This window comes from Acartia tonsa, chromosome 3 (assembly GCF_053477335.1).
Source record: "Acartia tonsa isolate MP-2025a chromosome 3, ASM5347733v1, whole genome shotgun sequence".
In the NCBI taxonomy this organism is placed as follows: Eukaryota; Metazoa; Arthropoda; class Copepoda; order Calanoida; family Acartiidae; genus Acartia; species Acartia tonsa.
This window is the reverse complement of record NC_137262.1, coordinates 44597548-44622316: the sequence shown is the minus strand read 5'-3', so window position 1 is coordinate 44622316 and position 24769 is coordinate 44597548. Positions and strand designations below refer to the sequence as shown.

Sequence of the window (24769 nt, the reverse complement as noted above, 5' to 3'; positions counted from 1 at the left end):
TCATGGATAGTTGAAATGTTATGATAGTCAAAACCATTTATATTTCTTAAAATCTACAAAGAATAAAAGATTAAAAATTAAATATTACAGAAAATCTTATGTCCTAATTTGTTTTCATTTTCCAGATATCTTTTTGTTTTGTAATATGTTTTGTTGAAAGGTACCTACCAACTTACCTGTTCTTTTTTTTACAGATAAAATGGATACCAATCCAAACTCTCTTGGACCGCCTCCTCCTCCTGCCCCACCAATGTTGAGCAGACCTTTGCCTCCTGGGCCTCCCCCACCCCCAATATCAGGTTCCCTCAGTAAAGACTCATCGTAAGTTATTGCACGTTTTCATTAAAATATATTAGGGCAAAACGTATATGTAATATGTCTGTCTGATGGTGGAAATACATTTTTATAGCCGCGCTGCAATGGACATTTTTCCTTTTTTTTATGCATAGAGGCCCCTAGTAGATTTGAATTCATCTGTTTTAAGTAAACCCCATCCAAAGAAGTGTATATCTCAAGGAAAATTCTTATCGTTAAAAAAGTGTAGTGCTTAGCCGCTGAATATCTATGCACTGAATTGAAGAAACATAAGCATGTAAGAATTTTCAATTGAAATATTAAATGTTTATATTTTGCTTATAGGAAGTAGCATTAATAACAATTTCTTTTAACAATATACATTTCAGGGTAAACTTTCCTACAACTAAAATTGCATATAAATCGGCGACCATTTCACCAGCTGCATTAAAGTAAGTATGAAATATTTATTCACTCGTTCCGTAGTAAGCTTTAGTAATAAGTAAGCTTGTTCATGAAGTGCAAATTATTTTTAAAACATAATAAAATATTTTGGGATTCAATCAAATTTTGGAGTCTTAATGTACTAATAATTAAAATATACCTACATGATAAAAGAAATTTTGTGTTATTATCCTTTAATGTTATTTAGAGGTTTAAAGTCTAATGAAGTAGTTGATCTTTCTCCAGAAGAAATGGTTCAAACTGCTATAAAAAGATTCATTAATTTTAATCAAGGTAAACAATTTGCCTTTTAGCGGTTACTTATTATCTCACTGGGTACCTAATCTTTAAACAATTTGATTAGTATTAAAAATCATAATATATAGCATACGTTACGAAAAATGACCGGTTTTTAAAATGGTCTAGCCCCCCCCCCCCCCCCCCCCTGTAATGAAGTTGTAACCCTATTTTTTTTGTGTGTTCTTTATATACAATATGATGGTGTTTGTTGCTGTCCATTAGATCAAAGAACATTTTCCGACATTCAGCACAGCAGGCTATAAAAGAAGATATTCAAAATGAAAAATTCAGTCTATTTTTTAAAGTAAAGGGGGGGGGGGGGTAAAATGTGGTGACTCGTGCCACGACATACCAGCAATTTTATTTTGGGTGCTACTCCCTTAGTTTTAGAGATAATTGGATGAAATCTTTTGGGCTGGGTCAGTAATTACCCCAACTACTGGTATCTTTATAAAAAAACGGCGGCGGGACCGCCGCTCCCGCCGCCCGCCACCGTTTTCCGCCGCCACCAAAATCATTTGAGACCATGTTATTTTTTTCAAAAATTTTTCCCCTTACAAGCAACCCTGCGGGGGGACTTAGTCATTTTTTTCAAATTCTCGTATATCAAGGTTTATCTTAAATACAGTACTTCTCCTGTGATTTTGAAGATATTGAAACAAAATCTTTTTAGGTTGGTAAGTAAAAAAATATTTGAATTAAGAAAACGGCGGCGGGACCGCCGCTCCCGCCGTTTTCCGCCGCCAGCAAAAAATTTTTTTTTTTGCATTTCTCGCCGAATTAGACAATTTGGAATCATTTGAGACCATGTTATTTTTTTCAAAAATTTTTCCCCTTACAAGCAGCCCTGCGGGGGGATTTTTTTCAAATTCTCGTATATCAAGGTATATCTTAAATTCAGTACTTCTCCTGTGCTTTTGAAGATATTGGAACAAAATCTTTTTTGATGGGTAAGTAATAAATATTTGAATAAAAAGGAGAAGCCATGAATTTAAGATATACTATGATAAACGAGAATTTGAAAAAAATGTCCCCCCGCAGGGTTAGTTATAAGGGGAAAAATTTGAAGAAAAAAAACATGGTCTCAAATGATTCTAAATCGCCTAATTAGGCGAGAAATAAAATAAAACGGCGTAGGACGGCGGGAGCAGCGGTCCCGCCGCTGTTTTCCGCAGCCGTACCTCTGCCATTAGTTACTGACCTACCTAAAAATATTTTGTTTCAATATCTTTTAAATCACAGGAGTACCTACCACTGAATTTAAGATATACCTTAATGTACAAAAATTGTACATTTGAAAAAAATGAAAAGTCCCCCCGCAATTTTTTGTTGGCGGCGGAAAACGGCGGGAGCGGCGGTCCCGCCGCCGTTTTCTTAATTCAAATTTTTTTTACTTACCAACCTAAAAAGATTTTGTTTCAATATCTTCAAAATCACAGGAGAAGTACTGTATTTAAGATATACCTTGATATACGAGAATTTGAAAAAAAATGACTAAGTCCCCCCGCAGGGTTGCTTGTAAGTGGAAAAAATTTTGAAAAAAATAACATGGTCTCAAATGATTCCAAATTGCCTAATTCGGCGAGAAATGCAAAAAAAAATATTTTTTGTTAGCGGCGGAAAACGGCGGCGGACGGCGGGAGCGGCGGTCCCGACGGTCCCGCCGCCGTTTTCTTAATTCAAATATTTTTTTACTTACCAACCTAAAAAGATTTTGTTTCAATATCTTCAAAATCACAGGAGAAGTACTGTATTTAAGATATACCTTGATATACGAGTAAAAATGACCGCAGGGTTGCTTGTAAGGGGAAAAATTTTTGAAAAAAATAACATGGTCTCAAATGATTCCAAATTGCCTAATTCGGCGAGAAATGCAAAAAAAAAAATTTTTGGTGGCGGCGGATACAAGTAGTTGGGGTAATTACTTTCATCCAATTATCTCTAAAACTAAGGGAGTAGCACCCAAAATAAAATTGCTGGTATGTCGTGGCACGAGTCACCACATTTTACCCCCCCCCCTTTTACTTAAGCTGAAAAATCACATAGTAAAATTGAATTAAGCGTAGGGGTTGTGTCGAGTTTTATCTTAAGCATAAAATTCTGCTTTTATAGACACCTTAACTTAACCGAATTCCTAGCTCTCATACAAGTCATTTGAGCCTAAAAAGTATGTATCAAGAACTCAAAATCTATGATTTTTTGACTTAATCAAAATTCACTTAAAATACATAAGGGAACTTTAGCCTGCAATTAAAAACACTTTCGCATCAGCATATAGAATATCTTTTTACCCAAATGTAAATTGATTACGAGTACTTTTAAAAGTAAACCTATCCCCTCTTTCAAAACTAAGTTGGAAACTTTTAATTCAATGTATGTTGTATAGTTGTAAATAAATTATTTTCCATTGGGAATTAAATTAAAAGAAAGAATTTAATTTAAAAGTATGTACTTAACAGTTATGAATGTTGTATTCCCTGAAGACTCGGTCAGTGGAATTTATTGAATGCTTAATTAAGATTTTGAATAAAACGCTCTACTTTTGATTTCATGTATATTTTACATACCTAATTTTATTGATGTTTAGAATTTGGAAGCTGTAAAAAGGAAGTTTTAAATCACAGTACCCAACCTCAACTCCAAGTAAATTTTTTTTTAAATTTTAATCAGTGTTGCTTATATAAAAATAATAATTTATAATATTTTCAATAAGGAATCAAATAACTATTTACAATTTAGAAACTAAAACTTTCTGGTTTAAAATGCTGTGTTTGTTAATAATTTAAAAAGTTTGAAGGTAAAAATTAAAACAATTAAATTGCCTTCCCAGTAACTTTTTTAGTATTGTTTTATAAAAGTTCTTTACTTCATTACTATCCATTCTTACAGGATGGTCCTCAGTGTGGATTGGTTGCTCTCTCAATGGCTAGTAAACTATTTCCTACCCAATATCACGTTAATCCAGATCAGCTGTTTGAACACGCCAAAGAAAATGGATTTACAAAGGTAAGTTTAATTCCAATAACAAAATAAATATATCAATTTACTGTTATCTTCAGTAAAATATTCCTAATTAATTTTCTCTCCTTACAAATGACTAAGAAATCTCAATTATGAAAGACCCAATCATAGTTTTCATTAATCTATTTATTGAAATATAACAACCGTCATATTTTTAACTTGTTGATATGATAATTGATTTATTGCGTTTTATTTACAGGGCTAATTAAAAACGGAATGGTTTATATTGAAAAAAGTTATTTTAGATATTGATGTACGCATATGATGTTATTATTTTTAGTTGGGAGAGATGTTTTCAGCAAGAAATATGTTAGAATTATTTAATACATTTTTACCTGGATCCCCGACGCTTTGCCAGGTCTTAAATATGTTTTTCTTTTGACCGATATAGGACTTTGAAGTTATAATATTCCATATACAATGTATGTTTAGATAAAATGTCAATCATTGTAATGGAAAATGTGGCATTATCATTTTTTCTTTTAAAGCCAAACGTCAGAAATATCTTAATTTAACGGGAATCTCTTTGTTTGTGTCTTATTTTGTTGGAAACTGTTGAAAATTCAATCAGATTCCTTTCAAGGATAACATTTTGAGAACCACGTGTAACTCATTACAAAATCTAATTTAATATAATTAGGGATGGGAATCCGTCGAATTTTTGGGCCGGATTCGGATTCCGGATTCTGAAGGAATCCGTCAAAAAAAGTGACGGATTCTTGCGGATTCCGGATTCTTATTTTTGGCGGATTCCGGATTCGAATTCCGGATTCTAGCAGTATTTTAAAAGGCCGTCCGTCACAGAGGGATAGCTTTTTTCGTAAATTTATCTCTATGTTACTTAGTTGAAGCCTTGATTTGTTTAAAGTGTTGACTTTCAGCATAACTAAAACATTTACATCACATTAGTAATTATTAAAATTTGTTATGTAGAAATTTTTTTTTTGATCTTTGCCTTCAAACAGAGGGAGTTGTAAGAAAAAAGACGGTAATTTTAGCCTACCAATTTAGAATCCGGAATCCGCTATAAAAAACGGATTCCGGATCCGGATTCGGATTCCAAAATTGGCCGAAAATTGGGCGGATTCCGGATCCGGATTCCCATCACTAAATATAATATTACAATATCAGGTTGATTATTTGAATGATACCTATCAACTGTGCCAAGATTTCCTTGATGGTAATATTTATCTGGTGCCCTATGATTGTGATTTCAGCCATGCTCCTTGTCTAGGTAGGTAAGGTTGGGAATCTAAGTTTTATTGAACTCGTTATGCGTGTCCTCGAAATCAAGGAAAATCATAGTAGGTATATTTTAATTTTACTTGGTACTTTGAACTTAATTATTGTATAAAAAGATTCTTTCCCCAAATGTAATTTGATAGATATGGTTTCTTTCTAAATTTGATTTATACTGAACTGGCCCATTTGAAATTAAGGGGTTTCATACGAATGATTTTAAAATGTGACTTAATATGATAAAAATTAAAAAAGCTCTTTCCTTAATTGTATGAAACAGAATAGATAAGAATTAATGAAAAAAAGAACATCGAATTACATAAAATAGCAAATAAAATAAACAAGTACTAAGATCCGAAAAGACTTTCATTTGCTTTCTTTTATTTTTAAAGATTTAAGACGCAATCGTACATGTTTTTATGTTTGTTTATTTTAGCTGCCGGGAAGAAGGCTCACTGGGCGCTGATAACAGGATTTATCCTTCTGTCATATGGAGACACTGTGGAAACTGGATTTACATGTATTAAAGAAACCAAAATATCATCTGAATATTTAGAAAACAAACAAATTAAACTGTTTGGTAGACAGAGCAAGTCACTTGTGTTAGGTAAGAGTAAAGATTTTAGATAATTGTCAGTAATAAAAGGCCAGTATGCAATAAGAGTGAACTGTCTATTGGTCATTGATACAAGTACTTTTCACGTTTTTAGCATAACTCTTCAAAAACATACACTTGAATTACAGATTTGTGTTGGTCATTATATCATGCATAATATTCATTACTACAAAGTACATATTGCCTTTTTATGTGTAAAATAAGAAACATTAGTCATAGTTTAAATGCTAAAATTTAAATACTCCACCTCTTTCCCTTTTTATTATGCAAAATTACCCCCCCCCCCCACTCGTTCCTTACCTCCACTGCAAGAAAAAAATCATCTTTTGTTTTTAATAAACAGTATAGAATTTATGCTCATTAAAGCATCATGTATTTTTATTTATCTAACTGAAGATTGTTCTTAACATGAAACACTGTGTATTGGACTTATCAAATAAAAATAACATGTTTAATTAAACTGTGTTGATCACTCTATGTTATAAGCTCTATTAAGTGATTAAATATCGAGCACTCTAGTTATTCTTGTGATCATTTATACACATTGCTCCTCATAATTCTGGGTGGAGCTCTCTTATCAACAAGAAACTTATCAAACACAGTAACAACAATGGCCATGGACAGGATCATCCTTGATTATTCTTTTAAGAATATACCTGTTCCCTCAAGGTTTAAGTACGAGAAGGAAGTAGCTTTTAGACTGCAGAACTTTGCCAAAAATCTTTCTTTTAACCACTGGGCCAGATGCACAAACCAAACAAATATACATAAACCTTCTTTTGGCCTTAAATCAAACTTTTCTATTCCATTGTATAAGGAGGCCTTCGAATTAAAACCATTCAAAGAAGACCTTGTTAAGTTAATTTCAAACATAAAATATCGTCCACAAACAAATGAGTTTCAAAAACGCCTCAAAAATGACTGCAATATAATAAGAAACTCACCCGACATAATAGTTAGTGTAGACAAAACAGCTAATTTATACAAGATGAATTTAGCCCAATACAAGAACCAACTTCTGAACAACATAACTAAGGATTACAAGAAAGTAAATATGAATGAGGTGAACAACACTAACCTAGAGGCAAAAACTTTAGCCAATAAATTTGATGTGGCTAAAAAAGCTGAAATTCTTTCAGACACTTCAAGCTTTATAACAATCAAAGACCATAAAGAAGACTTTCCTGGTCGGATCAAATGCAGACTTATTAATCCTTCAAAAACTGAGATTGGAAAAATAAGCAAACACATCCTGGCAAAAGTCAACAAAGAAATCAAAGCCAAAACCGGTTCAAACCAATGGTCTAGCACAAAAGAGGCTCTAAATTGGTTTAAAGAACTAAACAACAAACAAAGCCCCACATTCTTTCAATTTGATATTTAATCATTCTATCCAAGTATTTCAAAAGAAACCCTCTTAAAAGCAATTAATTTTGCTAAACAACATACCTGTATCAACCAAGATGAAGTAGATATCATCATGCATTCTAGACAAACATTCTTATTTTCTGATGGTGAAGCATGGGTTAAAAAGAAAGGCGAAAAATTTGATGTTGCTATGGGCAGTTATGATTCAGCAGAGGTTGCTGAACTTGTTGGCCTTTTCCTTCTCAATGGCCTAGAAAACCTCATACCCCAACAATATATTGGCCTATACAGGGACGATGGACTAGCAGTGACAAATTTGAGTGGCCCAGGCGCCGAAAGTTTGAAGAAAAAAGTCACCCAACATTTTAAATCATTATTATTATTTGATTCTTTATTTGTCTTTATCATTTACATACAAAAATTACATTTAAAGTTTATCAATATTATTTTAAAAGTCATTCACAATATAAAAAAAATGGATATAAATTATTTATGTACACATATATTAAAGAATATCATATCAAAATTACATTGGTTATAAGAAAAGATTTTTACATACTGTGACATTCCCTTTGTTCAGTCATAATTTACGTCTTCATAAAATAATAATGGATCACATTTAAGATGTGATTAGCAGACTGAATAAGTAAGGGAGGGGCATGGACAGTTTTATTAACACTGTTAGGTACAAGGGTCGCCAGAGGATGACTGGTCCCTTACCTTGTTATTGCCCCTTTAATTTAAGTCAGATATCCTGTGGTATTCCCTGAGCCCAGTCAATAATAAAGCCTCAAAGAAATAGTGTATCACATATAAGATGTGCTTGGCAGACTGAATTAAGATGAGTGGGGCAAGGACAGGTATTCTGATAGTAGACAGCTCTGACCCTGTTAGGTTTAAGAGTCGCCAGAGGATTAATGAAGGATCATTATCGACTGGTCCCTTACCTAGGTATTTACCCTATAGCTGAATAACAGACAGAGTAGGAATAAAATTTATCCAGGGTCAAATTGAATTGTTGTTAATTTTTCATATCCTTGTTTATACTGTTTGTTTTTAAGCAAAAATTTCCTTTGAAAGGAAATAAATTCAAGTAGATTTGAATTTAATGGAAGCTTTTTTTTCAGTCTTGACTGAAAGATGAAATATAACACAAGTATAATTTCAATATTTAAAACAGTTATCATTTTACTTGTGAGCGTTTTTGGAACTCCTACTAACAGCCAGCTTGCGTCAAAATTGAGTTGAATATTATGTAGAAAGTCTGTAAAGTAGTTGGTAGTAATATCAGTTGTGACAGGACAGTCCAGATAAAAGTGCTGGGCAGTTTCTTTGGGTGCGGGTAGATTCCGGTCTAGTATACAAAGTGTACAATCTGGAGACTCTGGCCTAAAATTAGCGATATTAGCATTAAAATAGTTATAATTGTTTATAGATTTAAACGAGAATTCTCGTATATTTATTGGAATAAAGGACAAAGTCCATACTCTCTGCCATTTACGCTCTCTCTCTATGTCAAATTCTCTGATTTTCGCCCAGTTATACCTATTTAAATAAGACTTACACTTTTCTATCCTCTGATCATCATTCGAACATTTTAAATCACTTGGCTTTCAAATAACCACAAACATATGCATAAAAGTTGTGAATTTTTTAGACACAACTTTAAACCTTAACAATGGAACACACAAACCATTCAGGAAAGAAACAAATCCTCCATGTTACATTAACACAAAGTCATGTCACCCTGCTAATGTAATCAAACAACTTCCCAATATGATAGAAAACAGAATTTCTGAGCTATCAAGTAATCAAACGATTTTTGAATCAGAGAAAGCCAAGTATGAAAAAGCTTTAAAAGCCTCAGGTTACAAGCATGCTTTAACATACAAACAACAACAACAAAATCGAAACACTTTGCCAAAGAACAGAAAAAGGAAAGTAATTTGGTTCAATCCTCCATACAACTCTGCAGTAAAAACTAACATTGCCAAGGAGTTCTTAAAGCTAGTTGACAAACACTTCCCAAAAAACTCACCACTTCATAAATACTACAACAGAAACACATTGAAAGTTTCATATTCAACAATGGCTAACATGGGAAGTATAATCCAAAGCCATAACAAAAAACTACTGGGTGAATCAAACCTACCTACAGAAAAGGGTTGCAACTGTAGGAATCCACAAAATTGCCCCCTGGATGGAAAATGCCTTACAGAAAGTTTAGTATACAAAGCCCTTGTCACAGATGAAACAAACCAAACTAAATACCAATATATAGGGCTGTCATCTGGACCTTTTAAAAACAGATACTACAAACACTTACACTCATTTAGACACAACAACAATGGTACCAAGCTTTCTGACTGCATTTCAAAGCTTAAAGAACGGAACAAGCCACACAGCCTAAAATGGTCAATAAAAGCCCTTGCAACGACTTACAACCAAAACTTCAAGAAATGCCAATTATGCCTGACAGAATGTGTTTCCATTGCCCATGCTTCAAAATCAACCACAACATCACTCAACATGAGAAATGAAGTCTTCAACCACTGCATACATCGAAAAAAGTACTTACTGGACCAAACTTAACCTTATATGGCCATATCATAGCAATTTTTTTTATATATATCATGCATAATATTCATTACTACAAAGTACATATTGCCTTTTTATGTGTAAAATAAGAAACATTAGTCATAGTTTAAATGCTAAAATTTAAATACCTCACCTCTTTCCCTTTTTATTATGCAAAATTACCCCCCCCCCCCCCACTCGTTCCTTACCTCCACTGCAAGAAAAAAATCATCTTTTTTTTTAATAAACAGTATAGAATTTATGCTCATTAAAGCATCATGTATTTTTATTTATCTAACTGAAGATTGTTCTTAACATGAAACACTGTGTATTGGACTTATCAAATAAAAATAACATGTTTAATTAAACTGTGTTGATCACTCTATATTATAGAAAGTAGTAAGGTTGTTTTGTCGGAGGCTTAAGATTTCAATAACTAATAAACCAATTAAGTTCTCCACTTTAGGATAAATCTAGACTATTAATATTTAGATTCAAATCTTTTAATGTTTCAATGCTTTTTTTCAATCTCCAAATAAAGATCCTCTAGATGCTAGAGGCGCAGGCACTAGGTAACTTTTAAAGAGAAATATGGTGAAGAGATTGACTTTAATTTCATAGTGAAGGTTTGGGCAATGAAAAATAAATTTTGACATGCTGATATAATCATCCTAAATATTAGCCATTGATAATTATAGAAAAAAAACTTCATTTTTTCTTGTTTTGATAAAAAATTGTACGTGAAATTTTGGAAATTAACAATGATATTATAATGAATATTTAATCAGTGTCAATTATATTTATAATAAGAAAATGGTAATTTATATAATAACCATTATTACTAATAGTTTCCTATTAGTATTGCGTCCATATTTATGACAGTATTAACAAGAATACTTGCTAATTATTTTCCACTTTCTTATGGGAACTACGCCGTGATTTTACTAGTGAAGTCTTTTCCAAATTAGAGTCAGTCTATCAGTATAAATGTGATTGTTAATTCAGGCAGATTTGAATCGTCCTACCTATATAATATAAACTTTCATGATGATTATTTGCAACTTTCAACTCTATAATCATCTTCAGTAAGTTCTTTTGTCCATTTAAACATGTTATTGTTGATTTTTCTAAAATTTTAACACCAATTTTTATATGATATACCTAATAATTCTATTCATCTTATTTTTAAAGCAATGATTCCTAGGATGATTAAGCTTTTCTATGATAAAATATTCAAATATATCCGTATAAAGCATTACTTAATTCAAATAATTTTGAAATCGATTTAAACAGAAAAAAAAACTAATATTACTATTTAAGTAGTCTTTGCATCTAATTTTTCCTATGGTCCTTACTCCATATCTTACTCTTATTGGCTTCTTGTTCTCATCAAAGACGTCGATAAAAAATATGATATAATTAGAAGAAGAAAAAGTTTTCCAGTATGTCTTCGAAACCGATTAATATCTGGTGGGTTAGAAATAGTGAAAAAATGTGTAAAGCATCGTTTTACAGAAAATTTTTCACGAATATTAATATAAAAATCATAAAATTAATACTAGTTTTGATAGCCTTGACCTTCGGCCCGTCGTGTCTAACAAAACTGGTTTTAATCTTAAAATAACTATTCTGCGTGCGTTTTTTAAAGACATCATGTACCCTAATTCTAAAAATGGTATTTTTCTAATAACATAAAAAAATATGATTAATCCTAATTACATCCTATTTTATTACGTTCGTGTTTTTTAAAGAGCCAATTTATTAATATTTTATTTAGAATTTTTAATCATATCATTTTAGCGTGATCTAAATGTTCTTATTTTTGCGTGAAACTTCAATTAAAAATCAAGTAAACACTTTGAAAATATATTGGTCATAAAATTAAGAATTTATGTAAAATGTTGTATTTAGCTACAAATTAAATAGGAATGAAACTTTTAGAATCATGGTCAATAAAAATTTTTCAATAATTTGTGATATAATCAGCAACGCTACTCTAAAGATTGATTAGCCATAGCCTGTTAGGGCTTAGACATAAGTCGTGATGGAGTAGGTTGAGATACTTTTGTAAAGCAGCTACTAGTGCCAGCTCAAGCTTTACGTTCCAGCACATTATGACTTAACCCGCTATATCATTAATACCTCAACCTCGCCGAATATGGCAGGTGTCCCAAAAAAAGTCATTGTAAAGAATGATGCTCTCAAAGGAGGAGCTTGGGGTAAGGGAAGTACGTGTCAACTTACTCAATAATCTCTCTTCTTACACTACCAGTTGGAAATTGTGTGTTTTTTTTGCTAATGGGAAATTCGAGTCAACATTAAGAGATTCGAACTCGACGAACTCCCACCACTGTTGCCCAGTGTGCTAACATGCTACTCTTAAGTCTTCTTTTTTGTTAGTAAGTTATTTCTTACATATTTTTTTAAAACATATGGAGAAAAAAAACACATTCACATAAAAACAAAAAAAGGAAGTTTTTTAAAAACCTTTTGACAAATAGTACCTATAGGTATGACTCCATAATTTTAGTTATGATTTTATATGTTTAAGGTATCTGGAATATAGACGAACTTATAGCTAGCAACAAAAATCTGACAACTATGGATGATAAAAGAAATCCTGATGATTACATTGTAAGTACCTATCAAAACAACTTTTATATAAAGAATATTGAAAAAAAAACTACACTTTTGGATTAAATGGACAATCTCTCTTTTTTTTATGCTGTTTTGATTACAGTTTTATCCTCAAATTGCTAATTTAATTACGCATTTGAATCATGTGTTGAAATAGATGTCCTAAAGAAAACTTTGTCCTGTCTTCATCTTTTTGCTAAGTCAACTATTTCAATATTTGGATCAGGAATCCACTATTGTAAGATGACATTATGAATTAGGAGAAATTCTTACACTTTTCGTAAAAAAAAAGCCTTGGATTCAAACAACAAAAAGACACTTTACTCTTTTCTATTCTACACCAATTTTTAATAAAAAAAATTATCTTGGAAAGATTTGCGTTTAAGTTGCCGATTTTTTTTTTTTGCTATTTCTTTCCTTGGCTTTAGCGGCTATGCACCTTTGGGCCTCTAGGAACACTAATTTTTTTATTAGATTTTGGTGTAGAAAAAACGATTGTAACAGGTCTTTTTTATTTTAGTTTTATAAAGAAAAAGGAAAGTTGGTGGGGTTAATTTTTTAATAGGGGTTGATTTCTCTCTAGAGGTTATAAACCTTCCATGGATGGATCTTTGAGAATATACATTTGGTACAAACTGACATTCAGACAGCATGTTGTTTTTATTTAAGGATATATAAATATGAATCAGAGTTTCAATCTTATTCGTTACCTAATAAAATACATAATTTCCATTTTTATCACTTATTTTTTAGATACCTTCTGAAGGAATAGAAGCATCATTAGCAAACAAAATAATTAAAATCAAGATTAGTGAAACAAAGAAATGATTTAATGATTATGTTATTGTTATTCAAAGAAGATATTCTTTGTTGTTATTAAGAACCAAGTCTTCCATGAAACCAATGCCAAAGAATTTATTGAAATATTTATATTTTACAAAATTTTATATTTATGTATATATTGTAATTGTTGTTAAAGCTTTCATCTTGCATATTGTAAGAATAAGTTTGGTATGAACATATGAAGGGATAGGTAAATCAAAGATAAATAAATCTTCCACTTCTATGCCTAAAAGCAGCTCAATGCATTAGATTTTGTACTTGTAACGGTTGGAAATTGATATTATTTCTTATAATACCTATATTATGCATGCATTGTAAATAGTTTTGCCTTAGAAGAAACGTCAGGTTGAGCACCTAAATGAAATTAATATTTACACATAATTTTTCTTCCAAGGACCTTCCCCTTATTCTGATTATAAATTAATATTGTAAAAATCATTGAGTCTGAAAAAAAATGTTTTTACATAATGTTATGTAAATTGTTACAGGCAAAATAAAAAATGACAGCCAGTGAGAAAGACATTAAACTGAAGATTGCAAAATATGAAACACATTTGAATGAGGTCCTTAGAAAAGATCTTGAAAAATGCCTAGGTACGTAATATGAATTTTTCCTTCAAATTTTACAATATTAAATCAAAATCATCCATTTTTATAGTAGTTGATCAAAATTTCGCTAAATTTCGCGAAGGGTGAAATGATATTTTCACAGTTAACATTTTTGTGTAGATTTTCCTGATCAATGATTATCTATTCTATAACTTATTTTGTCTTATATAACAAAAGAAGTAAATTATCTTGATTAAAGAGCATATACAATATACATTCAAAACTCAATTTGATCTCCTGTATCTCTGTTTATTTATGAGAAAATGGTATTTTGATGTAAATTGGCGTTTGTTGTCTTGAAATTTCACGAATAGAAAACTCATTTTATCTTTTCATATCTTATTTCATATTTTTTTCCCTACATAAAATGTTAAGTTTTTAAAAGCGAAGCTTTTCTATAATTAGGGTCGGTCCGTCCGTACGTCCGTCCGTCCGTACGTCCGTCCGTCACGGATAGCTTTTTTTCGTTAATTTAGATATGTTAGAATTGTCCTATCGATTTCAAATTTTGCATGGTTATTCCTTTAGTAGTTAGGTACGATTTAGAAAGCGTAGCAACTCTATAATCATTACCAAAATGTCCGTACGTCCATTTTAAACATGTTGATTTTTTAACTTTTTTTAAATAGCTTTTTTCGTTAATTTAGGCATGTTAGAATTGTCCTATCGATTTCAAATTTGCATGGTGATTCCTGTAATAGTTAGGTACGAGTTAGAAAGCGTAGCAACTCTATGATCATTACCAGAATGTCCGTACGTCCATTTTAAACATGTTGATTTTTTTACTTTTTTAACAACAAATTTGTATGTGACCTAATTATCCGATTGGTCTGATTTTTGGTATACTGACTCCTGGGATAACAAAGTACAATATTATAAGCGAAGCAACTCTATAATCAAGTCCTAAAAATGTAAGTATGTCCATAATCATTATCCTGTATCAAGCAGTTTTTCAACAAATTTACTTACAATTTTGCTTTGACTCTTATACATTCGCATTCTGATTATTCAGTTCTGACATTATACAAGTGTTAATGTCCGTTTGTCCTACCGTTTCAGAGCTTCGCTTTTATGGATGTTGTCATCCTTGTTAATCTGAAATTTAATATAACTTATATTTTAGAGCTAAGAGATAAAATATATACAGAACAGGCAGAATTTTTAGCCCTGAAGAACTCAATTATAACCATAAAGTAAGTTTATTGCACATTTTCTTATTTTGAACATTTTTTTCAGTATGGCTTCGAAACCGATTAATATCCGGTGGATTAGAACCGGTTCTCAGCCATTCTAAAATAATCATGCATAGCATCGTGTTAAAGACAATTTCCTACGAATGTTAAAATAAAAATGATAAAATGAATGCCAGTTTTGTTAGCCTGATCCTTAGGCCCCTCGGGGTTAACAAAACTGGTTTTAATCTTATTATTTTTCATTTTAATATTTGCGGAAAGCTGTCTATAATAGGATGGGATAAATAACTACTTATTATAATGATATATTTAAATAGTTTTATGTAATATTTTGTTTATAGATCTGCCATAATTTAATTCTAATTTCGTTTAAACTTTTTTTCTATTGATGTTAAGGTGTTGGTTAGAAAAGAAACCAAATAAATGATATTATTAAGAACAAATATGATAACATCGATAAAAGCGAAGCTTAACAAATCAAACGTAAAAATTCTGCTAAATATGTCCCAAAATTACTTGAATATAAGATATATAATAGATACCCACTTATATGTTAAGACATGACAATAGAGAAGCTTCGCTCATGACAATGTGCTAAATCGTCCCAGAAATTCTTTTTTAAAGATCAAATGATTTATATAAGAAATAGTGGTCCCAAAAGGTATAAAATGACCATACCTAAAATGGACCTAGTCTTTTTTTGGTAACAGTTGCTACGCTTTCTAAATTGTATCTAATTGTTACAGGCATTATCATGTAAAGTTTTTGATCGTAAGGCTTAGGCCAATTTTATCCCTCCTAAATAAATGATATGAGCTATACGTTTATAGAAAAGTTTCGCTTTCAAAAATGCTCGTTGTAAATAGAAAGAAGAATAGTATTATCTAAGAAGTAGCCTTTCATTTACATTATTCTAATTTTAAACTACAAACAATTATATTGATTCTCAAACTCTATATAAACCAATTCTTAATATTTTTGACTGTACGGCTACTCTATAACTAAAGCGTTCATATGTCTACTCATTGTACAATTATTTTTATTAAAATGGCTATGTATGTAAAATATGAATATCAATTTTTGTATATAGAATCCAATACCAATGAAAAATATTTAAGCATAATTAAACATTGGCAGTTAGGCTGCTTATTGACAGCTTTTAGCCGCTTTTCTTTATGTTATGATTAGGTAGGTATATATTCTTAGTTGTACAGTGGGATGCTTTCAAGGTGACCAATTTTTCTCGTATTGATGTCACTTTCGCCCTTCTGGTGGGAGCTGGATGAGAGATAGACCATAAGTCCTTTAGAGTTTTTTGTTTGCTATGCTAGTAGCTTTCTATAGACACCTTAATATTTAAGATTGGTCTACTGTAGCCTCCCTGGTGACTCGGCAAAGTCAGAACTTGGATTTACTCACCTTGAAAGCATCCTTCTGTATTAGATGCACATGTGATTATGTTTGAGAATGTATGGGTGTATGAACTGCACACCATATGATCTTGCAATGTTAAGCTTTATTCTTGCTGCGCTACTTATGATTATGCAATATTTTCCTTGTTTATCCTAGTTATCTAGGTTTCACTTTCTATCAAATTTACTTGTTTTGGTATAATTTATGATTTTAGAGAAACAAAGTTGAAAGAAAAACAACCTTTACAAACTAAAGTTGATTTGGGTAAGATTTCCTTTTGTTAAATCTTATTTTTGGATACAAAAGGTTTTTTTTACAGAAAAGTGAATTTTTTTTCTTAATAACAAGCCATATGTATGATTTTGTATTATCTTATTGTGCTTCTAATGAACGTCTTTTTAATTAGAAATCTAAGTAATTGTATTTTTATAAACCTTTAATAGAAAACGATCGTTTTTTTAACTTTCAAAATTTTATTTAAATATGAACAGCTTTATACCCTCTTTTAGTTGATCAAATATTTTCCTAACCTCTAAATATTATAGGTTGTAACTTTTATTGTCAAGCAGAAGTAGAGAATGCCAGCATGATAATGGTTGCAATAGGAATGGGATTCTTCCTAGAAATGACTTTGGATGAAGCCCTGCAATATATTGACAGGAAGATATTTTGTGTGTAAATCTTTTTGGGAGATTTTTCTGAATTAATAGACTTCAAAACATTAATATTTGTATGGTCTTATGTAGATTAAAAGCCAAATGAGAAAATTTTTTGATGATGATACTCAATTTAGAATTATGTAAAAACATATCTAATAGAAAGAAATATAAATTTTTTAATATTTAATCCGATTTTTTACAGTACGGGCATTAATTGTAAAGCAAGAAAGAAAAAAATCCAAAATGGTATGTATTTTCCAACCAATTTGTAAAACAACCCATTTCGTTTTGACATCATAAAATTGGTAAATATACCCCTGCAAGGGTTGAATTATAGGAAATATACACTTCAGGGGGGAAGTTATAAAACATTGAACCTTGCTTTTATTATGATACATAGAAAATTATTGACACAAAATCTTTCAATTCAGAAAAGACAAAGAATTAACCACTAAAGCTGAGGAGTTAACCAATCAATCAATCAAGATCAAGGCAAATATCAAGCTGATCATCTGTGGACTGAAAGAGCTGCAAAGTATTGCCGTGGAACCGGGCAGACAACAGCATAGAGATATTTTTGCTTGAGATTAATAGTTATTATTATTTAGTAGATAATGCAAAATAATCTAGGATAACTATGTCCATGTTAAGAACCGAATTACTATACACTATATTTATATATGGGAAATACTTAAAATAAAACTCAATTTATAAAGAAAATAACAGATCTATAGGATAGAGGTATATACACTATACAGACAACTACCTCCCTTCGTTTTTCAAAGACCTTTTTCGTCTGCTACTAAATTATGTTCTGCTACTTTGCTGTGTTAATATAAGCGACACCATTGGTTGATTTTCAATGACCCAATAGAAAGGTTGCACAAGGTTGATGCGATGGGGAGATCTAGTTATTTAACCCTTTCTCCCTCTAATAAGAAAATGTAGTTAATATTGGGTGAAAATCTTTAAATTGAAAGAATTACATAGAAAGTTTAATTTTAGAATTGAATTGAACTTCAAAATATTATTTACATTTATGTTAAAAAAAGGCTGTGATTAAAATATTATTTTTTTCAGAAACTTTTTAGAAAATTTATAAAATGTTGATGAATAGTTTTTTAGGCGGGGGTGGAGTAAAGTTGGCCTTCAGATGTGGTCATTTCACCGCCAGGTATTACAAACAATTTAAAAATAAAAAAGGGGGGATAGTTTTTCATTTGCTTGATTATTACATTAGGTCCGGTTAGGTTAGGATAAATTGGCCGCATTTTTATGGCACCGTCCATAAGTATGTGCTCCGTGGACCGTAGGTGTTAGCTAAAAGAAAAAAATATTTGGGTATAGTCCCTTTCGTAACATCGCACCTTATGGGGCGATTCTTCGTATTTTTCGCAGTAGCTATTCTCCTATTTCTAGCCCCTGCGAGGGGCTCTAACCCTACGGGGCCAATTACCTAACCCTGTGGGGCAATCACCTAATCCAATGTAACCTAACCTAAACTAAAATAACTTTAAAAAAGCAATTTAAAAAATACGACGAATCGCCCCTTATGGGACGATGTTACGAAAGAGACTATTCCCAAATATTTTATTTAGTTTAAAAATTAGGGGGTCGGAGTTATCAGTGCTCAACAGGCATGTGACTTGTTAGAAAAGCACCACAATTAGTTCCCTTAAAACTGAAATACAATTAATACCTACCAACAACACACTAATTCTAATTACTTTTTAGGTCTTTGCATTTGAGCAGCCGACTTCTAAAAGATTACTACAAAACACTTGGTGTTGCTAGAAATGCTAGTCAAAAGGAAAAAATATTTATATCATATTTTATTAAAGAAACACTGAAATTAGAAAATGTTCTGATACTTCAAAAAGGTCTTTCAGTTATCAATAAAATTTGAATAAAGTTACAACATTCAACTTTTTTTTCCATATACAATTTTCATGACTTTGTTCAAGTCCATTTTATCTCCATTTTTAATTCTGCCTAAAGTATTTGCTTTATAGAAATACAGACTATACTACAGACCATAGACGAAAGTTTATTTGCAAGGATTATTATTTTCTTTTGGTTTAGAAACTAAAAGAATATAAATATTAATGTTTTCCAGGATATTAAAAAAGCATACTATCAATTAGCCAAAAAGTATCACCCTGATACAAATAAGGTGAGATAAACCTATTATTTTACTTTTAAATAAGTCTGATTTACTATTATTGCAATAAAAATCCGCTAAGTTTTTATTTGGTATTTCTTGTAACTCTACCTGTTTTACAACTCAAAGGCAATTTTATGTCGAAAAATATGTAGTTTTTTACAATTTAATACAATTTCTTTTAAATTATATAGAATATACAAATAGAAAATAGTTATCTAAATGCAAACATATTACATACCTTTTTAATATTAGTTTTTTTAGGAAGAACCATCTGCAGCCCAAAAGTTTCAGGTAATATTCAATATAAAATTATCACTCATTTTAAAACCTATTATTTTTTATTATATTCTTTTTCTTTTCACTGCTCTGTATAAAGATGTTTATATTCAGATTTTGTATTAAAACTAGGCATATATTTGATTGTCCAAAATTAGTGTAGAAGAGACTGTATTGATCCGGAGTGGAAATTATCAAAACTCTTCATCTTAAAACGTCTCCATTTGACATAAAAAATATTTTAGGAAGTATCCGAGGCTTATGAAGTATTGAGTGACGAAAGCAAACGGTCAGAGTATGATATGTACGGTGGGGACAGTCGGGCTGGCTCCGCTGGATTTGGCGGCCAGGATCCGTTTTCAAGAGCACGACAGGGTCAAACTGGTGGAACCCAGGTAATTTCTCAATAAAACAAGAATAAATTCGGCCATGAAGAACAGATATAAACCAATGAAAAATTGAATAACAACATTTTATTTAAGATTTCACTCGCTTTAAAAGCAATAATACGTTCTATCATCTTTTCAAGTAAAACAAAATGTGTCATACAAAGAAATTGATTACACAAATTATGTGGTGCTTTTCTCAATATACATTTCGAATACTGAACCCATCCCCCCCCCTCTTTTTACCTGAAGTAACAAACGTGAAAAAAAACAACCCGCCCTTCTCTTATTTTCAATTTAATTTTAATCTTGTTCTAAATACAAAACTAAGTAAGTGTCTGATTTTAGTGGCAGTATCAGAGCAATGTGGATCCTGAAGAATTGTTTAGAAAAATATTTGGTAAGATTTTATTCATACCTAGCATATTTGACAAGCAAAACAAAACGTTTAATAGGGTGGGTCGATTTTGGACATTTTTTATCTGATGAGACCATAGCAGGAACTTGCACATGATTTTAATGATTTATTGAATAATAACTATGGCGTCATGGTGCTCCTAGAAAAGGCCTTGGGGAGTAGAATCAGAAACTTATGTCTGTTTCAAAATATCCCGTTTCTAGCCTTAGAAATGACTAAAAACACCATTTTTAGGTTTTATTGAGAATTGGCCAACTTTTAGAGGTTTTTTAGTCATTTCTGAGGCTAGGAACGACATATTTTGTAAAGGAAACACCTACCGTTTTAGAGATTTTAAGTTCAAAACTGAAAAAAACATATGACAAGTGAAACTAAATATTTAAAATCTACCATTTCAGAGATTTTAAGTTCCTATAATTAAACCGTTTTTGTTTTTAGGTGAATTTTCCCGCGGTTTTGGTCGGCAGCAGGGTCGGGGAGGTTTCTCAAATCCATTCGACGATATCTTCAATTTTGATTTTCACGGAGGTCAACAGACACAGTGCGTTGTTTCTTTTATGGAGGTAAGAAGACTAGTTATATTATGTTTAAAATATCTTAATATTTGGGCTATCCTAGTAAAATAAAAATGTTTTGGCAGCCTACTACTGATCGTTTTATGGGACAATGAGCTTTTAAGGGATTCGCTTAAGAAGTGTGCACTGGGGTAACCCCCACTCGTATAATAAAGATTTTTGTTTTTTCTTTTGGCAAAGGTCTTCTGTGGGGGTTATTTTCCCCCATTACCCCGCCCAATTCTACAGAAAAGCCTTATACTAACCCTGTATCGGACATATTCTAGGATTTCCTAAATAGATTTTAACGAATTCCATCCGTTTGTGAGAATTACTTAATATCATGCTTTAGGCAGCTAAGGGTGCATCAAAAGAGATGGAAGTCATGCAGATGAGTGGAAATATCAGGTATTGTCTTAAAATCATGCTCTGTTATTAACTTTATAATATTATTGGTAATTAATTGGATTGTTCAACAGTGCAATAAAATCTTTTAATACTATTCGTAGACTAGCTGGGGATACTAGGGGCGATTTCTCTTGTTAAGTGGTGGTACCTACTACCTATCCTCAAAATAGTTATAAACCTTCCCAGTACCTATGAGAAGTTTCACTGTATAGCCGTAGTTAGACCATATCGGTTTAGTGGTTAACGAGATCCTTCGGAACAGACAGAAACACACACACACAAATCCTGTTACTTTTTTTAAAAAGAATACTGGATATTTTGTTTACGGATTAATAACAAAACCTTTTAATTTTAGGAATCCTACAATGACAAAAAGAAAATTGAGTGTGCCTATTCCTGCAGGTTTGTATGAACATTAATAGGAAGGGTGGTGGGGTAATATTGTTTATAATAATTTGGAGGGAACAACCGTTTATAGTCCATTGCCCTGTCAACAATTATAACTTTTGCTTACAGTAGAGGAAACCTAACCCTTTCTTTTAAAACTCTTTTAATTTGGCACTTGCAGTTTCTTCAATGTTATTGCATTTTAGATTTTAACTTTAAATTTTAAACTACATTACATGAAAAGATTTTAAAACTAAATTACAAAAAATCTTTTAAAAACTGTAAATATTTAGGTATTCAAGATGGGCAGACTCTGAGACTAAGTTTAGGAAATCAAGAAATATTTGTAACTGTTAGAGTTGAAGAATCTGAATATTATAGAAGGTAAAAACTTCTTTTCGGGAGAATTGTCTACCCACCCTAGCTGTAGCTTTTAAATTATGCAGCTAAAAATATAAGAACGATATTTATCTTTTTATTAAAGCAAAAGGAGTATGCTTGTCTGATGCTTAAGATCTTGCAAACCGCTGGACCTGTTATGGTTCTCTTTTTATAGTTTATAATTATTCAGGAGAAGGGTACCTTTACTCTCCCAAGAAAAATTATCTCTGGAAATAGATAAAAAAAAGGTCTTTTGTAGTTTTTAAAACCCTTTTGTTTTTGCGATTAGGGGTAAGATTTGTTTTCATGGTAGGGATTTGTTTCCATGATAGGAAAACCTGAAAACCACTGAAAAAATTGCATCTTTCGAAAATAAAATTTTTAAATAATAAAACTTTATTCTTTTCAGGGAAGGTTATAATGTACATACAAATGCAAATATCTCAATTTCTCAAGCTATTCTTGGTGGAATTATCAGAATAAAGGTAATGGTAACAACTGACTTTTGTTCTAGCTTAAATTGAAGAATTTTTAAAATTCTGTCAGATTCATTTAAAATAGATGAATTTTAAGCTTTTAATATTATTTTCTGATTAAAAGCAATCCAAGGCATTTGCACAGATTTTGATTGTAAAAAAAAACAGCAGAAATAACTTGGGTACATGTTTCCTACTTTACTTTTTTTTTTACAGACTACCAAAGGCAGAATTTAACAAAGGAATAGATTAATCCTTACTTTGTTTCCCTGGGAATTTTTTTAAAGGAGGGGGGGGGGGGGGAGGGGGTAAATGTTTCATATCACCATTAACCATTAAAACTTTATATTTGCTTGTACAGAAATTTAAATTTTTTTAATGTTAAGGGATTGTACGAAGATCTTAATGTACGAATTCCGCCTGGTACAGATTCCCATTCTGAATTAACCCTTTCTGGAAGAGGAATCAAACACATGGAAAGATATAATGCTTATGGAGATCATATAGGTGAGAATATTACAGCGGGAGGATACATTGGGCTGTTTATTATACTAGTCCCCAAAGTTTAATAATAACGTTTTCTTATTATCACCTTTGGAGACTTTTACTGAATTTAGTTGAGTGTCCTAGCGTTTCAACCACATATTATAACCAACAGAAGGGATATTTTTTGTATTATCATTGGGGACGTACATCAATTTATTGGCCATTGTATTATCCCTTTAAATCCCTGTAAGAATTTAGAACTTATAAGCATTAGTTGGGCAGCCTTACAGACAGACCCTAATTGTATTGTTACGCACTATTTGATGTATTTAAGAAGAAATAAAAGTGTTTTGATTAAACATGAGACTTAAAGATATGAAATAAACTCAAAAAATAATTATATTATTTGTATAAAGACCATTGAAATTGTCGTCGTTTTAAGAAAACTGATTTGAATCATTATTACCCAAATGATTTTTTTGTATTGTTTTATTTTAGTGCATATTCGAATAAAGCTTCCAGTAAAATTGACAGAGGAACAGAGAGAGGTGTTAGAAGAATATGCTAGACTCGAAACTGACACCCCAGGTGCAGTATACAACTGTAATCAATCAATCAAAAAAATTAAAAATTAGTCAGAAACATTAAAACAACATTTTGAAAGAATTTAAGAGACGGGTCTAATTTATCTATATTATTATTTTTTAATGATATGTAAAAAAAAAATTTTACAATAGCCACGTAACGTTATAGAAAGTGGCATGAGAAGGCCTCTAACTAATGTGGAATAGCCAAGATCCCATGATGTACAGGGAACGCTTCACAAAGGATAACATGCAAATTTCCGTATTTATGTGCGCTGAGAGAGGTGCATTACTGAGTAATTGCTATTCCAGATTATGAGGCCATCATTGGCCAATTAAAATTTTGTGCTAACATAATATATAGGATTTGCCGTTTGGCCTTTAAAGTTCATAGATTTTTTGAGATAATCGATTCCATAAACATTTTTACAGATACAAAATTGTTATTAGGTACAATTACCGGAGTGGATAAATCAGTATGGGGAGGAATCAGGAAAAAATACAACAAACAGGAAGATCAAAAATCAGACAAATCAGAAAATGCCAAGAATGAAAATGTCCAGGGCGAAGAGACAGATAAACAAGAACAACCGGGATTCTTAGCTAGAATTAAAAAAGCTATTTTTGGATAATTATATTCTTGTATTTAAAATATATTGCTATTTTCGTAAACACTTTGAGATAATGCCACATTTTTATTAGTGCCCAAAATTTTGCTTTATTAAAATTTTTGATAGGCTAAAACAGGAAAATCTAACGGGGGGAAAGTCACTTTGAAACTATTTTTTAACGCCTTGGCTCAAAGCCCAATTGGTTTATACAAATGAGATATTTTTTTTCTTCAAATCACATCCTAAATGTGTTTTTTTACCTCCCCAACAATATCATTTACTTTAAAAATTTGGTTGGGGTAGATCCAAAAAAAAATTGTATATTTATCCTTAAATCCTCAATTTTTGTTGTTAAAATATCATTATGTAATTGTTAATTTCTTATTATTTTGTTTAGAAAGATAATAAATCAAACAAACATAAAA

At 31.3% G+C, this 24769-nt stretch overlaps 3 protein-coding genes across 3 annotated transcripts; all 3 read left to right on the top strand.

Moving 5' to 3' along the window:
• Positions 1-193: 193 nt before the first annotated feature.
• Positions 194-13840, top strand: LOC145314306 (actin maturation protease). The gene is made up of 10 exons (XM_080154174.1): positions 194-321; positions 684-746; positions 947-1032; positions 3626-3681; positions 3928-4044; positions 4340-4417; positions 5191-5293; positions 5735-5905; positions 12411-12493; positions 13250-13840. Exons 1-10 carry the CDS (start codon positions 200-202, stop codon positions 13322-13324), a joined length of 954 nt encoding a protein of 317 aa, XP_080010300.1. The 5' UTR covers positions 194-199; the 3' UTR covers positions 13325-13840.
• Uxt (Uxt prefoldin-like subunit) lies at positions 13803-18296 on the top strand. The gene is made up of 5 exons (XM_080154175.1): positions 13803-13933; positions 15072-15141; positions 16769-16818; positions 17100-17214; positions 17645-18296. Exons 1-5 carry the CDS (start codon positions 13840-13842, stop codon positions 17796-17798), a joined length of 483 nt encoding a protein of 160 aa, XP_080010301.1. The 5' UTR covers positions 13803-13839; the 3' UTR covers positions 17799-18296.
• LOC145314305 (dnaJ homolog l(2)tid, mitochondrial-like) lies at positions 18291-24769 on the top strand. The gene is made up of 14 exons (XM_080154173.1): positions 18291-18387; positions 18948-19025; positions 19332-19386; positions 19639-19668; positions 19899-20048; positions 20388-20439; positions 20896-21020; positions 21364-21419; positions 21775-21821; positions 22100-22190; positions 22597-22672; positions 23050-23170; positions 23648-23737; positions 24184-24769. The coding sequence occupies exons 1-14, from the start codon at positions 18317-18319 to the stop codon at positions 24363-24365; spliced, it is 1224 nt and encodes a 407-aa protein (XP_080010299.1). The 5' UTR covers positions 18291-18316; the 3' UTR covers positions 24366-24769.